The 14,130-nt window shown below is 43.4% G+C and overlaps 1 protein-coding gene across 20 annotated transcripts in view; it reads right to left on the bottom strand.

Annotated features, from left to right (window-relative positions):
- Positions 1–14,130, bottom strand: part of PCNT (pericentrin) — a 105,879-nt gene that overhangs the window by 25,952 nt on the left and 65,797 nt on the right. For all 20 annotated transcript variants that reach the window (XM_044947943.2, XM_044947904.2, XM_044947925.2 and 17 more), the window contains 3 exons: positions 5,172–5,885; positions 4,201–4,297; positions 2,244–2,398 (listed from right to left, as the gene is read on the bottom strand). In XM_044947943.2, the coding sequence (XP_044803878.2) occupies positions 2,244–2,398; positions 4,201–4,297; positions 5,172–5,885 (966 nt within the window). The remainder of the gene's footprint in view (positions 1–2,243; positions 2,399–4,200; positions 4,298–5,171; positions 5,886–14,130) is intronic.

Below are 14,130 nucleotides of genomic sequence, written 5' to 3'. Positions count from 1 at the left end.
TATTTTGAAAGCAGTCATCTTTAACACCCTAAAACAATTTCACATTAAAAAACAGTGTACATGACACAGAATGGATGCAAACAGCAGCCACAGGAAAGGAGGGGTGGGAGACGGATAGGGTCAAGTGGACAGGGAGCCCGCAGGCTGTGGGTCACATGATGAGAAGCCACATGTTCTGAAAAACACACTGGAGAAGAACAGTGGTGACCAACGAAGTCCTCTGCCCTCGCCACCCGGACCTTCACCAGTGTCCCCAGCTTCAGGACAGGCCGAGCTGTGACTGCCTGATGCTCCTAAGACTCAGCCCCAGGGTGGGAGGTCCACACGCCCCAGCTGAGGACTGCGAGGCAGGGCGGGGGCAGCTAGCAGGGAACATGGAAGCGGGGCTCCGACCAACAGGACAGGCTGCCTCGGGGTGACCACTCCCGAGTTTCTCTCCCACCACCTCAGCACTTCTGAAAAGGGCTTTGCTGAGTTTCTTTCTTTCATTTCTAATACCTAAGCATCAAATACTAAGTGTCAAAGCCTAAGCATAAAACATGGTCATTAACAACCATATGGCTTCTTTAAAAATTAGGAATCCTCATATGAGGTTGCCTGGGTGGGAAACACTAACAGAAACGTGTTTTTTATGGTCTTACGTCATATAAAGAGTTGAGGAATATAAAAAAAAAAGAAGAAGAAGAAGAAACAGCTACAAGACATTACTTCAATTACAATTCTTACAGGAATAAAAACAATATCATTTTGAATAGAATTTCAAAGAAAATTTTACTTAACATCAAAACTGCTTCCTTTGTGGACACTTACTACCTGAATAAAACAGGACGGTGGGGGCTCTCTCGTAGTCCAGTGGTTAAGAATCCACCTTGCAATGCAAGAGACATGGGTTTGATCCCTGGTTTGGGAAGATCCCACATGCCGTGGAGCAGCTAAGCCTGAGTTCCACAGCTACTGAGCCGGCGCTCTAGAGCACACGAGCCGCAACGACTGAAGGACTGAAGCCTAGTGCCTGGAGCCTGTGCTCTGAATGAGAAGACACCAGAGCAGCCAACGCACCACAGCGAACAGCAGCCCCAGCTCGCTGCAACTAGAGAAAGCCCGCAATCAGCACTGAAGACCCAGCACGGCCAAAGAATAAAAAAATCTTAAAAAAAAAAAAAGGAATAGTGACATATTTACTTATTCAGCCAAGTTTACATCAATGGTTTTGCCATAAAAAGATTTCTAAAGTGAAGACAGAAGAAAAGTTCCCCCCGGATTCTGCCTTTCAGGGTAGGGGAGGCATTAACTGACCTTACTGTGGTCATTTCGCAACACAGACATGTAAATCCTCAAGCTGTCGTGTGTCAGCTAAGCTAGAAAGATGTTTATATTCTGCCTGCAGGTTAAATCCCTGGACGCCGATGGGGTGGCCATCTCTCCTCATCGCAGAGAACCAGCTTGACCCAAGTGCTCCTCTGGAGCACAGCTGTGAGAGGCCAACACGGACTCAGCCCTGGGACCCAGGAGCTGCCCAGGGGTGGCTCAGGGTGACCATCTGGGCTTCCAGAAAGAGACTCACTGGACCCCCTGTCGTTCCCACCATCCTGAGAACAGCAGCAGTGGGAATATGGCAACATCCTGGGTGTGCCCATGCCATGCGATGCCAAACACACGTTCTTTTTGGGCTGTACGAGCCAAGAGCAACGATCTTCCTTCTCAAGAGCAAAGAACAGCACCTCGTGGAGACTCAGGGAAGGATGAAAACACATCTCTGCGCCACGGGCCTGAAGCAGAGCGGGGTGGGTTCTCCTGAGCCTGCAGAGCACAGCCCCTCCCACCTCTGCGGGTGCCCTGTCACAGAGCCCCCAGGTCGTCTCAGGAAAGCCTCCAAGGCCAAACAAACAGGAACCCCAGCTGCTTCCCAAACAGGGTTGTGAGTTCCGGCACCTGATCTAGACTCGGGACACAGATCGAGTTTTGTCTTGAGACTCATGACGACACTGTGCGGGCAGGCCCACTGTGTGCCGTGCTGTGACAGGCACTATGGGAGGCGCTGGCCCCCCAAGCATGGCCGTGGCCCCTCCAGTGTAGCAGGGTACCCACCTGGGACGACTGTCCTTATGACCCTCCCAACAGCAGCATCTCTCCTCCCAGAAATACGACACAAGGCACAAAGTCAGAGCAGGGCTGAGGCTGGTACAGCTACTGACGGGCCAGAGGGAAGGCCCCTTGAGCTGCCCCCTCCCCACAGCCACTACCTTCACTTGCTTCGGATGGACTTCCTTCTCCTTCATGGTGTCCAGCGGCCGTCGGCAGTCCCTGGGGGTGACGGGGGGCGCTGCGGGGCTGGCAGTGGGAGCTCCCAGTCTTCCCGAACCTTGGCTCAGTGGTTCTGCAAACTCCACACCACCACCTGGAAACACACTGCACAGTCAGGGCTGGACTGGCCCAGAAGTCTAACTTCTCACACGTGCCAAGGAGCACTCAAACACAGCAAAAGACAGAGAGAAACAGAGACTGAGAGAGTCAGAAGAAACAGAGTCAAGGCAGCTAACAGAAAACATCAGAAAAGTTAACATTCCCAGAGAAGTGACAAGGGCAGTATCATTCGGGAAGGGGAATGGAAGCCTCACGAGAAAAGGAAGAATCAGAAATCAGAACAGAATTCAAACCTTAGGAAGCTTAAGAAGCTCTGAAAATTCTCTTGGATATGAGAACAAAAAAACAAAGATGTGGAAAAAGAGAAAGTTTTAAGTCTAGGAGGTCCAACATGTGGTCAATAAGAACGAAGACGACAGCAGAGAGGAAGCTCAGGGGAGAAAACCCAGGGAGTAAGAGGCGTTCTCAGGCGGATGACACGCTCTGGGGCCAGGCACTACGCCCACCACATCCAGGCCCAGGACTGCGGGATCCAAACTCTGCAAGAACCTGCCTGCCTGCCCGCCCACAGTCAAGCCCAAGTCTCATATCAGGAAGATGTCAATGTTTGTACAGAAAGCACCTCGCACACACTTTTATCCAGAAGCTTGTAGAGAACAGAAAGGACGAGGGGTCTGACCCGAGGCGAGGACCACATCCAGAACACGGGGAAGGCTGTGGAGGGCAGCACACAGCCGCACTTGGACACATGTCCTCGAAGTGCAGGCCCTCTTGGCTGGTGATGGGGCAGAAAGTGCAGGCTGGGCTTCCAGAGATCAGGGCAGCAGGTGGGCGGGGCTTGTTGCCAGGAGGCGGAGACCTGTTACTTTAACTAGAAGCTGTGATTTAGGAACAAACACTAGAGTGAACCTCTGAAAGCTGAATGTGGTGTCCTCAGGACAGTGGACGAGAGGCTGCATGGGGACGCACCTTGCAGCCGCTCACACTGTTACATCGTGCAGCTGCTGCCAGGGGAAGCAAGAGCGTCAGCTGGAAAGAGCTGGCCCCAAGCTGCGAATGCTGACATGGCCTCCGATCTGGACTTCACTGCTGCCCTGTCATCAAAAGCACCCCAGGAGCCAAGGAGGACTTCATTAAAACGTCAAAACACCTTGAGGTAACTCACTTGTAAAAATCTAACAATTATAAAAGTGTGAGGTCAGGAGCCATGGTGTGGTGACCACCGCTGTGATGATATAGGCAGGATCACCAAGAACCATCGATAGAGGCTAAGTGGATCTGAACATGAGAAGAGACCATTCCAAGGTCTTGAAGACCTACCCAGGACACTTGGCTGTTCAGAAGGAACAGGATGAAGCCTGGCAGTATGACCACAGGATCTGAGCTGACCTGCAGGAAGAGCGCGGCACCGTTACTGTGCTTCCAATTCTCTGAGAGACAGTCACATGCTCACACACGCCAACAGGCCTGCCGAGGACCTCAGGGATCCTCATGGCCAGAGCTCTGTGCCTGGCACCTGGCCTGCCTTCCAGTCTCCACCCCACAAAGGACGTCTGGATTCATGGTGCTGGCCTCTGCTAGTTTCTATAAAGGGCACTAACATGACAAAACCTCAGGAACGTCTGTGGACTTGATGCTGTCCCTGACGCGAGTACAGGGCTATGGACTGGACCCCATGAAATACATGTGACCTTCTCAGGAATAAATGCCTTCAGGTCCTCAAGTAACAGAACACAAACCCGGGGGGAGACAGAGAGAGAGAGAGATGCAGAGACACAGAGACGCGGGCCAGTCTGTGCTCTGAAACTGTAAAAACAAAGTTCGTGGCTGACTCACTTTTTCCATCGCTTTTTCCTTCTAACCCAAGAGGAGGTGATCGTGACTTTTCTTGAGAATCAAGAGATGTTATGATAAAATCTTCAACATCCTTCTCCTGTTCAAACACGTAGATTTTTAAATGGTCACAAAATGATAATTTTTATATCATAGAATTGAACTTGCCAGATGGAAACTTTCTAAGACCTGAATTTATCACCTTCCCACATAGAACTCAAACAGAAAAGGGTTCAAAGCTGGTGGACACAAGGTCATAACGTTCGTTTTAATCAAACTCATCTACATTTCTCTAGGAATATTTTAAAGGTTTCACTGGCAAATATTTTAGATTTTTAAAATTTTGCATGATGTGTGGGAGCATATGGATACAAAATGGAAGCATATGGATATGGAGTGGTAATACATGGATACTTCAAATTGCATGTATCCTATAATTTATTTTTCATCTAATCCAAGATACACAAAATCTCAAAGCTATGTTAGATAAAATATAACTTAACCCCAAAACAATACATTGACATGTCCCTGAACCTGATCACATTATATGTAGAGCCTGTGAAACATGAAATACAACTGAAAATAAACCTAAAATACATATTCTAGACTAAGAGCCGATATGGAGACCACACATGAAGGTGGGTTTGTGATGACACTTCCCAAAGCCAGTGTGACTGCAAACTCAGGCGTGCAGTGGATCTGAGTGAGGCTAATGCATTTCATGTACTGGTGAAAACAACCCAAGTGCTCTGGATGTTCCTATTACAGTAGATTTGGGTCCGTCCTGCAGAATGCTGACCGTCCCTACACTTGCTGACCAAGGGAGTGCCAAGTGCTCACCCACGCCTGGCCAAATGGCCACATCAAGAGGTGAGCCAACAATGGCTGCAGCTGTGACCCCCCCAGCCACAGAGACACAGCCCAATGTGAACAAACTGCCCTTCAGCATCCCAGAGCCTGGGGAGACCACTTACCACAGGCACCCGCTGAGCATGGTGGTTGGCGGAGGGAGCGCCGTCTGCAGCCAATGGAGACCCCACCCACTTAGGGGCTGTTCCTGCAGCTGACTTGCCCGGGTAACAAAGCCGCCCCGACTGGTCAGCCTGGAGCAGGTGGGTGCTTGTCCCATCCCAAAGCGAGGTGTCCAGGCTGTGCAGGCTCAGGGCATCTGAGCAGGGTGTCAGGGGCAGGTTAGGTGGGGGCTCAAGGGTTGAGTCCTCCCTGACAACCTCAGGGGAGCTCCAGGGGGACAGGTCCATCGTCCTGAGCACGTTCTTCAAGGGCTTGGATCCCTGGGAATGGGTGAGGTCCTGGTAGCACCCATGCAAGTAGCCCTGCAAGCAGAGTGACCTGTCCTGCAAAGTGACCTGCTCTCCCGTGGGAGCATCTGGCTCATTTCTTATCAATGAATCCGAATTTCCAGTGACCTCAGCTAGGTCCCATATGATGTTAAATGTATCAATAGGAGATGATTTGTCAGTTTCTTCACTGTTATCAGAACCATCACTCAAACCATCTTCTAAAGCACATGGAGATGCCAATGCCTGCTGGTATTTAAAGTCCTCCATCTCGATGTTTTGGAAGCTCATGGAACACACCAGATGGTTCAGTTTTTCTTGAAGTTGTTTCACCTGAGCTATGAGATCAACTTTCTGTAGCCGACAATCTTCCAGTAGTTTTCCCTTATCCTGCAGGTAAGGAAGAACATGCATACAGTAAAATGGCTGAATTTCATGTTGTCACATTTGTCTGTCTGTTATTTATGAGCTAATTTCAGAGACTGTCTGAACAAAGTCTGTGGTTCCATGATGAGCCCTTTGTCCCTCTAGACTCTTTAAGATTTTGAGTTTTTAAAAATCCCATGAAGGGCTCAAAGCTTAAAACTTGTTCCCTAAGGTAACCACTGGAGAAGATCTGGAAGGAAGGGAGGGCAGGCAGCACCAGGGGCCCCTTTCCCACCTGGATGACAGCCACTGGCAGAACATGTCCAATATGACTATTCTGGAAGTCTGCAGTCTATTGAAGGACTAGAGGGCAACTGCTCTCAGCTCTTAGCACAGAAGCACCACCCAACCCCCACTCCAGGGCCTGGGGGCAGCTTTGCACGTGCCCTGAAGCATCCACAGGAAACAGAGTGGGCTGTCCTCCAAAAACGGAGTGGCGCTCTGACTGCTGCTTCTGATCAGAGGAGCAGAGACAGCCAGCCTGCTGCACCTGCCCACCTGGCGAAAGTGACTTCCAGAAGACTGAAAGGACTGGTACCCTCTTATTCCTACCAATGTGTTTTCCTCTTTGGGGAAAAATTTTAAACTAGGACATTCAAAAACAACTGCGTATGCAGAGGAAATTATAAAGTGACTACATGTGCCTTGGGAAAAGGAACAGGCTCAGAAAAGACGTGAGAACCTAAGTTTATATCTCAGGCTGATCCTCTGCACAGAGACATCAATCCAAAATAAAAATTAAAAATAACAACCCCACAAGGACAACAACAACAAGAAAACAAATACTGAGAAGGAAGGAAAGTACGATTTCTAGGTTTACATCAGTAAGATTAAAAAGCTTCAGTGTTCAACAAAAACAACAAAAATCACCAAAAAAAAAAAAAGGAAATAGGAAACTATCAATCCCGCACAGGAAAAATTATGTCTACAGAAATCATCCTTGAAAAAGACTCGAAGGTGGATGAATAAAGACTTTAACACAACTGTCTTAAAGATGCTCAAAGAACTAAGGAAAATACAGAGAAAGTGTAAAAAAAAAAATTATGAACAAAATAGAAACATCAATAAAGAAAAAATAAATCACAAACAAATTCTGGAGTTGAAAACTATAATAACTGAAATTTAAAACTCACTAAAGGGATTCAAAGGTAGATCTGAGAAGGCAGAAGAAAGAATTAGTGAACGTGAAGACAGAACAACAGAAATGACCAAGGCCGGGAAGGAGGCTGAGAAAAGTAAATGGAGCCTCAGGCACCTGCAGGACCCCATTAAACAAGCCAGCAGACACACTAATGGAGTCCCAGCAGAAGGGAGAGAGGAGGCAAAGAGAACAAACAGGGACATAACGAACGACCTTTCCAAACTGGATGAACGATATGAACATACGTACCCAGGAAACTCAACCAACTCCAAGTAAGATGAACTCAGACAGACACCAGGACATGTCATAATCAAACTCACACAAAGCCAACGTGAGACTCTTGAAAATAGCAAGAGAGAAGTGACTTGTTGTATACAAAGATCTTCAGTAGGATTATTAACAGATCTCTCCACCAGAAACTTTGAAGGCCAGAGGACAGTGGGTCTGTATATTCAAAGGCCTAGAAGATGAAGAACTGTCAACTAAGAATCCTAAATCCAGCAAGACTCCTTCACGAGGAAGTGAGAAATAAGACATTCCCAGATAAACAAAAGTTGAGGGAGGTTGTTTCCACAAAGTCCTGCCCAGTAAGGAATGTTCAAGAGAGTTGTTTAGTTGCTAAGCCCACCAGACTCCTCTGTCCATGGGATTTCCCAGGCAAGAATATCGGAGTAGGTTGGCATCGCCTTCTCCAGGGGACCTTCCTCACTCAGGGACTGAGCCTGTGTCTCCTGCATTGGCAGGCAGGTTCTTTACCTGAGCCACCAGGGAAGCTCCCATTCCAGAGAGTCCTGCAGGGGGAATAAGAGAACCCTAGACAGTATCGCAAAGCTGTACAGAGATATAAAGATCTCAGTAGGTAAACACATGGGCAGTTATAAAATCTAACATTATTGTAACAATGGTTTCTAACTGCATTTTTTGTTTTCATTGTGATTTAAAACACTAATATATATATTCATAAGTTATTAATCTAAAAGTATTGAACTGAACTGAACTTTAGTTTCTAACTCCACATGTGTTTTCTACATAATTTAAGAGATTAATGCAATGAAAGGAATTATTAGTTTATGTTTTGAGGCACACAATTATAAAGATGTCTTTTTATTACATAAAAAACCAAAAGGAGTGGGGATGGAGCTAAAAGGAACAGAGTTTATGTGTTAGTAAACTTAAGCTGGTATAAATGCAAATCAGTATTTTGTGTTAGGATGCTAAATGTGAAAACAGCAATAGAACATACACAAAGAGTAATGAGAAAGGAACTTAAAAATATTTCACCATTTTAAGAAATTAATTAAATGCAAGAAAAGATAGTAATGTAGGAAATGAGGGGTCAAAAAGAGCTGTAAGGCATAAAGAAAAGAGCAAAATGGCAAAAGCACAGAATTCCTTATCAGCAACAACTTTAAATATAAATGGATAAATAAAGCGCTCCAAAAACAGAGACTGGCAGAGTGGATAAGAACATGTGATCCAACTCTCGGGCTGGCCGAAGGGCCACTCGCGTCTCCCATAAGGTGGCTCTAGCAGTGCTTAGCTGTGTTTAACATCATTCAAAACAGTTTTGTTAGACTGTATTGTGACTGTGTCATATCAGCACGCGTTTTTAATAAAACATCAAAATTGGCGAATTTCTGTGTAGCCATTTTAATATTTAAGATGGAAGAAAAGCAACATTTTTGGCATACTATGCTTTATTATTTCAAGAAAGGTAAAAACGCAATTGAAAAGCAAAAGATTTGTTCAGTGTATGGAGACCATGCTATGACCGATCAAATGTGTTTCATACTGGACATTTCTCACTGAGCAATGCTCCAAGGTCAGGCAGACCGGTTGAAGTTGTTACCAATCAGAGATATTAATTGAGACCAATCAACATTATACCATGTAGTAGATAGGCGACGTACTCAAAATATCCAAATCAAGTGTTGAAAATCATTCATACCAGCTGGGTTATGTTAATTGCTTTGATGTTTGGGTTCCACATTAGTTAAGTGAAAAGAACCTTCTTGACCATACTTTCGCATGTGATTCTTAAACGTAACCAAAATGTTTCATTTTTAAAACAAATTGTGACAGGCAATGAAAAGTAGATATTGCACAATAATGTGGAATGGAAGAGATCATAGGGCTACTGAAATGAACCACCACCAACTACACCAAAGGCTGTCTTCATCCAAAGAAAGTAATGTTGTGTATATGGTGGGATGGGAAGGTAGTCATTTATCATGAGCTCCTTCCAGAAAAACCGAAGAATAAATTCCAACAAGTACTGCTCCCAGTTAGACCAACTGAAAGTGGCACTCAACGAAAATCAGTTCAAAATTAGTCAACAGAAAAGTCACAGTCTTCCATTAGGATAAGCAAGACAGCATGTTTCTTTGATGACCAGGCAAAAACTGTTACAGACTGGGAAGTTCCAAATCATTCACTGTATTCACCAGACATTCCACCTTTGGATTTCTATTCATTTCAGTTTTTACAAAGGAAAAAATTTCAATTCCATGGAAGAATTTAAAAGGCAACTTTTAAAAGATAAAAACTTGGGAAGATGGAATTATGAAGTTGCCTGAAAAATGGCAGAAGGTAGTGGAACAAAATGATGACCACGTTGTTCAATAAAGTTCTTGGTGAGAATGAAAAATGTTCCTTTTATTTTAACTTTAAAACCTAAGGAACTGTGTGGTCAATTCAATATATGCTGTCCACGGAAGTTCACTTTAAACCCAAAGACACACGCAGGTTGAAAATAAAAGGATAAAAAAAGATATTCCATGCAAACAGTAACCAGAGAAGAGCAGGTGACCCTTTCGATGTAAATTTATTTATAAAATAAATTTAAGCCAAGAAAAGTTATAAGAGACAAAGAAGGAGATGGAATCAATAACAAAAAATCTCCCTACAAAACAAAGCACTGGACCTGATGCCTTTGCTGGTGAATTCCACCAAACATGTAAAGAAATACTATCAATCCTTCTCAAACTTTTCTAGCAAGTTTTGAAAAGGAGGAAGCACCAGGCCCAGATGAGTTCACTGGTGAATTCTACCAAACATTTAAGAAAGATATTATACCAATTCTTTGCTGTCTCTTTCCTAGCACAGAAGCAAAGGGAATGCCTCCTGACTCATTCTATGAGGCCTGCATTACCTTAAAGCCAAAGATACTACAAAAAAATGAAAACTATAAACCAACATCCCTTATATTTATGCAAAAATTCTTAACAATAATAGCAAATCGAATTCAACAGTATATTAAAAGGGTTATACATCATAATTAAGTGGTAGTTATTCCTTAAATTCTACACAGGAAAAATCAGTCAATGTACTATGGTACATTAACAAAAAAAAAAAGGAAGAAAAACTCACATATCATTTCAGTTGATGCAGAAAAAGCATTGGACAAAATCGAATACCCTTTCACAACATTCAACTCAGCAAACTGGAAGCAAAAGGAAACTATGTTAACACATAAAAGCCACACAAGAAACCCACAGTGAACACCATACTCAAGGATGAAAAATTGAAAGCTTTTCCTCTAAGATCAGGAACAAGGAAAGGATGCCCAATTCCCTTCAACACAGTACTGGAAATCCTAGCCAGAGCAATTAGACAAGAGAAAGAAATAAAGGGCATCCAAACTGGAAAGGGAGAAGTAAAATGATCTATATTCACAGATGATATGATCGTACATGTAGAAAACTTAAAGATTTCACAAAGAAACTGTTAGAACTAACGCATGAATTCAGTAAAATTGCAAGATACAAAAGTCAGCATATAAAGTCAGCTGCATTTCTATGCAGGAACTATCTGAAAAAAATTAAAACAATTCCATTTATGACAGCAACAACAACAAAAATAAATTTTTTTTTAAAAAAAAAAGGAAGGAAGAAAGGAAAAATTAACCAAGAATTCATCAAGGAGGTGAAAGACTTGTACAATGGAACTACAGATACTGTTAAAAGAAATTAAAAGAGGACATAAATAAATGGAAATATGTCTCATGGCTATGGATTTAAAGGCTTAGTATTAAAATTAAAATGTGTGTCAATACCACCCAAAGCATTCTATATATGCAAAGCTGTTCTATCAAAATTCCAAAGACCTTTTTTACAGAAATTAAAACACCCATTCTGAAATTCATAAGGTGTTTTAAAGGACCCTGAACAGCCAAAATAATCTAACAAGAACAAAACTGAAGGACTCAGTACTTCTTGATTGTAAAATTTATGACAAAGCTATAGTAATCAAAACAGTGTCAGATTCTCATAAAAACAGACATATGAACTAGTACAGAAAGCCTAGAAATAGACATTTGCATATACTGTTAAATGATTTTTGACAATGGTGCTAAGATCATTCAGTGGAAAAGGACAGTCTTTTCACAAATGATGCTGGGAATACAGGATATTAACATGCAAAAGAATGATGTTGGACCCTTACCTAAAACCACGTACAAAAATTAACCCCAAATAGATCAAAGACATAAAACTATAACACTCTGAGAAAAAACATGGCAAAAGCTTCACGATGCTGAACTTGGCAACTACTGCCTGTATATTACACAAAAGATATCGGACAGATCAAAGACAAACTGGACTTCATGACATTTTTAAAATTTGTGCATCAAAAGATACTGTCCACAGAGTAAAAATGCAACACACGAAATGGGAAAAAATATTTACAAATCATACACCTGATAATACATGGGATCTTCATTATTTAACCAATACTTTAGTCAACTGTTGTGAAGAACTGACTAACTGGAAAGACCCTGATGCTAGCAAAGATTGAAGGCAAAAGGAGAAGAAGGTGGCAGAGGATGAGACGGTTAGACAGCATCACCGACTCAATGGACATGAACTTGAGCAAACTCCAGGACACAGTGGAGGACAGGGAAGTGGGGTGTGCTGCAGACCATGAGATTACAAAGAGTCTGACAGAACTTAGCAACTGAACAACAATAATACCTGAAAAGGGATTAATATACCCAGAAATATATAAAGAACTCCTAAAACTCAATTAAAAGAAACCATACAACTTGATACAAAATTTGCCATGATCAGACATCTCTCTAAAGAACATATATAAATGGCCAATGAGCACATGAAAAGATATTCAATAACACTAATCATTTGAGAAATGCAAACCAAAACTATAATTAGATACCACCTCCCAACCATTAGGATGACTACTATTAAAAAAAATAATAATAATAACAAGCAATGGTGAGGATGTGGAGAACTTGAAACCTTCGTATACTTTTGAAAGAAATGTAAAATGGTACAGACACTGTGGAAGACACTACAGTAGTTCTTCAGAAAATTTGCAATGGAGTTATCACATGATTCAGCAACTCTAGTACTGGGTGTACACCTAAAAGAACTGAAACCAAGGTCTCAAAGAGATATATGTACACCATGTTCACAGCAGCACTACTCACAAGTTAAAACGTGGAGGTACAACGTCCCTGGTGGTCTGGTGGTTAAGGCTCTGCACTCCCAACGAAGGGGGCTTGGGTTCGATCCCCGGTCAAGGAACGAGGACCCATACACCCCAACTACAGAGCCTGTATGCTGCAACTAAAAAACCTATATGAAGCAACCAAGGAGCCCACACATAGCAATGAAGACATCATGTGCCGCAACTGAGACCCAGAGCAGCCAAATAAAACAATAAAAATTTTGAAAATGTGGAAGCAACTCAAGCATCCATAGACAGATGAACGGATAAGTATCAGTTCAGTTCACTGCTCAGTCATGTCCGACCTTTAGGAACCCCGTGGACTGCAGCACACCAGGCCTCCCTCTCCTTCATCATCTCCTGGAGCTTGCTCAAACTCATGTCCATCGAGTGGGTGATGCCATCCAACCATCTCATCCTCTGTCATCCCCTTCTCCTTCTGCCTTCAATCTTTCCCAGCATCAGGCTCTTTTTCAATGAATCAGCCGTTTCCATCAGGTGGCCAACGTATTGGAGATTTAGCATCAGTCTTTTCAATGAATATTCAGGACTGATCTCCTTTAGGATTGACTGGTTTGATCTTCCTGCAGTCCAAGGGACTCCCAAGAGTCTTCTCCAACACCATAGTTCAAAAGCATCAATTCTTCAGTGCTCAGCTTTCCTTATGGTCCAACTCTCACATCCATACATGACTACTGGAAAAACGATAGCTTTGACTAGATGGACCTTTGTTGACAAAGCAGTGCCTCTGTTTTTTAATATGCTGTCTAGGTTGGTCATAGCTTCTCTTCCAAGGGGCAAGCGTTTTTTAATTTCATGGCTGCAGTCACCATCTGCAGTAATTCTGGAGCCCAAGAAAATAAAGTCTCTCCCTGTTTCCATTGTTTCCCCATCTATTTGCCATGAAATGATGGGACCGGATGCCATGATCTTAAGTTTTTGAATGTTGAGTTTTAAGCCAACTTTTTCACTCTCCTCCTTCACCTTCATCAAGACGCTCTTAAGTTCCTCTTCACTTTCTGCCATAAGGTTGGTGGCATCTGCATATCTGAGGTTATTGATATTTCTCCCAGCAATCTTGATTCCAGCCTGTGGTTTGTCCAGCCCAGCATTTTGCATGATGTACTCTGCATATAAGTTAAATAAGCAGGGTGACAATATACAGGCTTGACATACTCCTTTTCCTATTTGGAACCAGTCCACTGTTCCATGTCCGGTTCTAACCGTTGCTTCTTGACCTGCATGCATATTTCTCAGGAGGCAGGTAAGGTGGTCTGGTATTCCCATCTCTTTTAGAATTTTCCACAGCTTGTTGTGATCTACACAGTCAAAGGCTTTGGTGTAGTCAATAAAGCAGAAGGAGATGTTTTTCTGGAACTCTCTTGCTTTTTCGATGATCCAACGGATGTTGGCAATTTGATCTCTGGTTCCTCTGCCTTTTCTAAATCCAGCTTGAACATCTGGAAATTCATGGTTCATGTACTATTGATGCCTAGCTTGGAGAATTTTGAGCATTACTTTGCTAGCGTGTGAGATGAGTGCAATTGTGCGGTAGTCTGAACATTCTTTGGCATTGCCTTTCTTTGGGACTGGAATGAAAACTGA

This window comes from Bubalus bubalis, chromosome 1 (genome assembly GCF_019923935.1).
Source record: "Bubalus bubalis isolate 160015118507 breed Murrah chromosome 1, NDDB_SH_1, whole genome shotgun sequence".
In the NCBI taxonomy this organism is placed as follows: domain Eukaryota; kingdom Metazoa; phylum Chordata; class Mammalia; order Artiodactyla; family Bovidae; genus Bubalus; species Bubalus bubalis.
The sequence above is the reverse complement of the archived record's forward strand: the minus strand, read 5'-3'. Positions and strand labels throughout refer to the sequence as shown.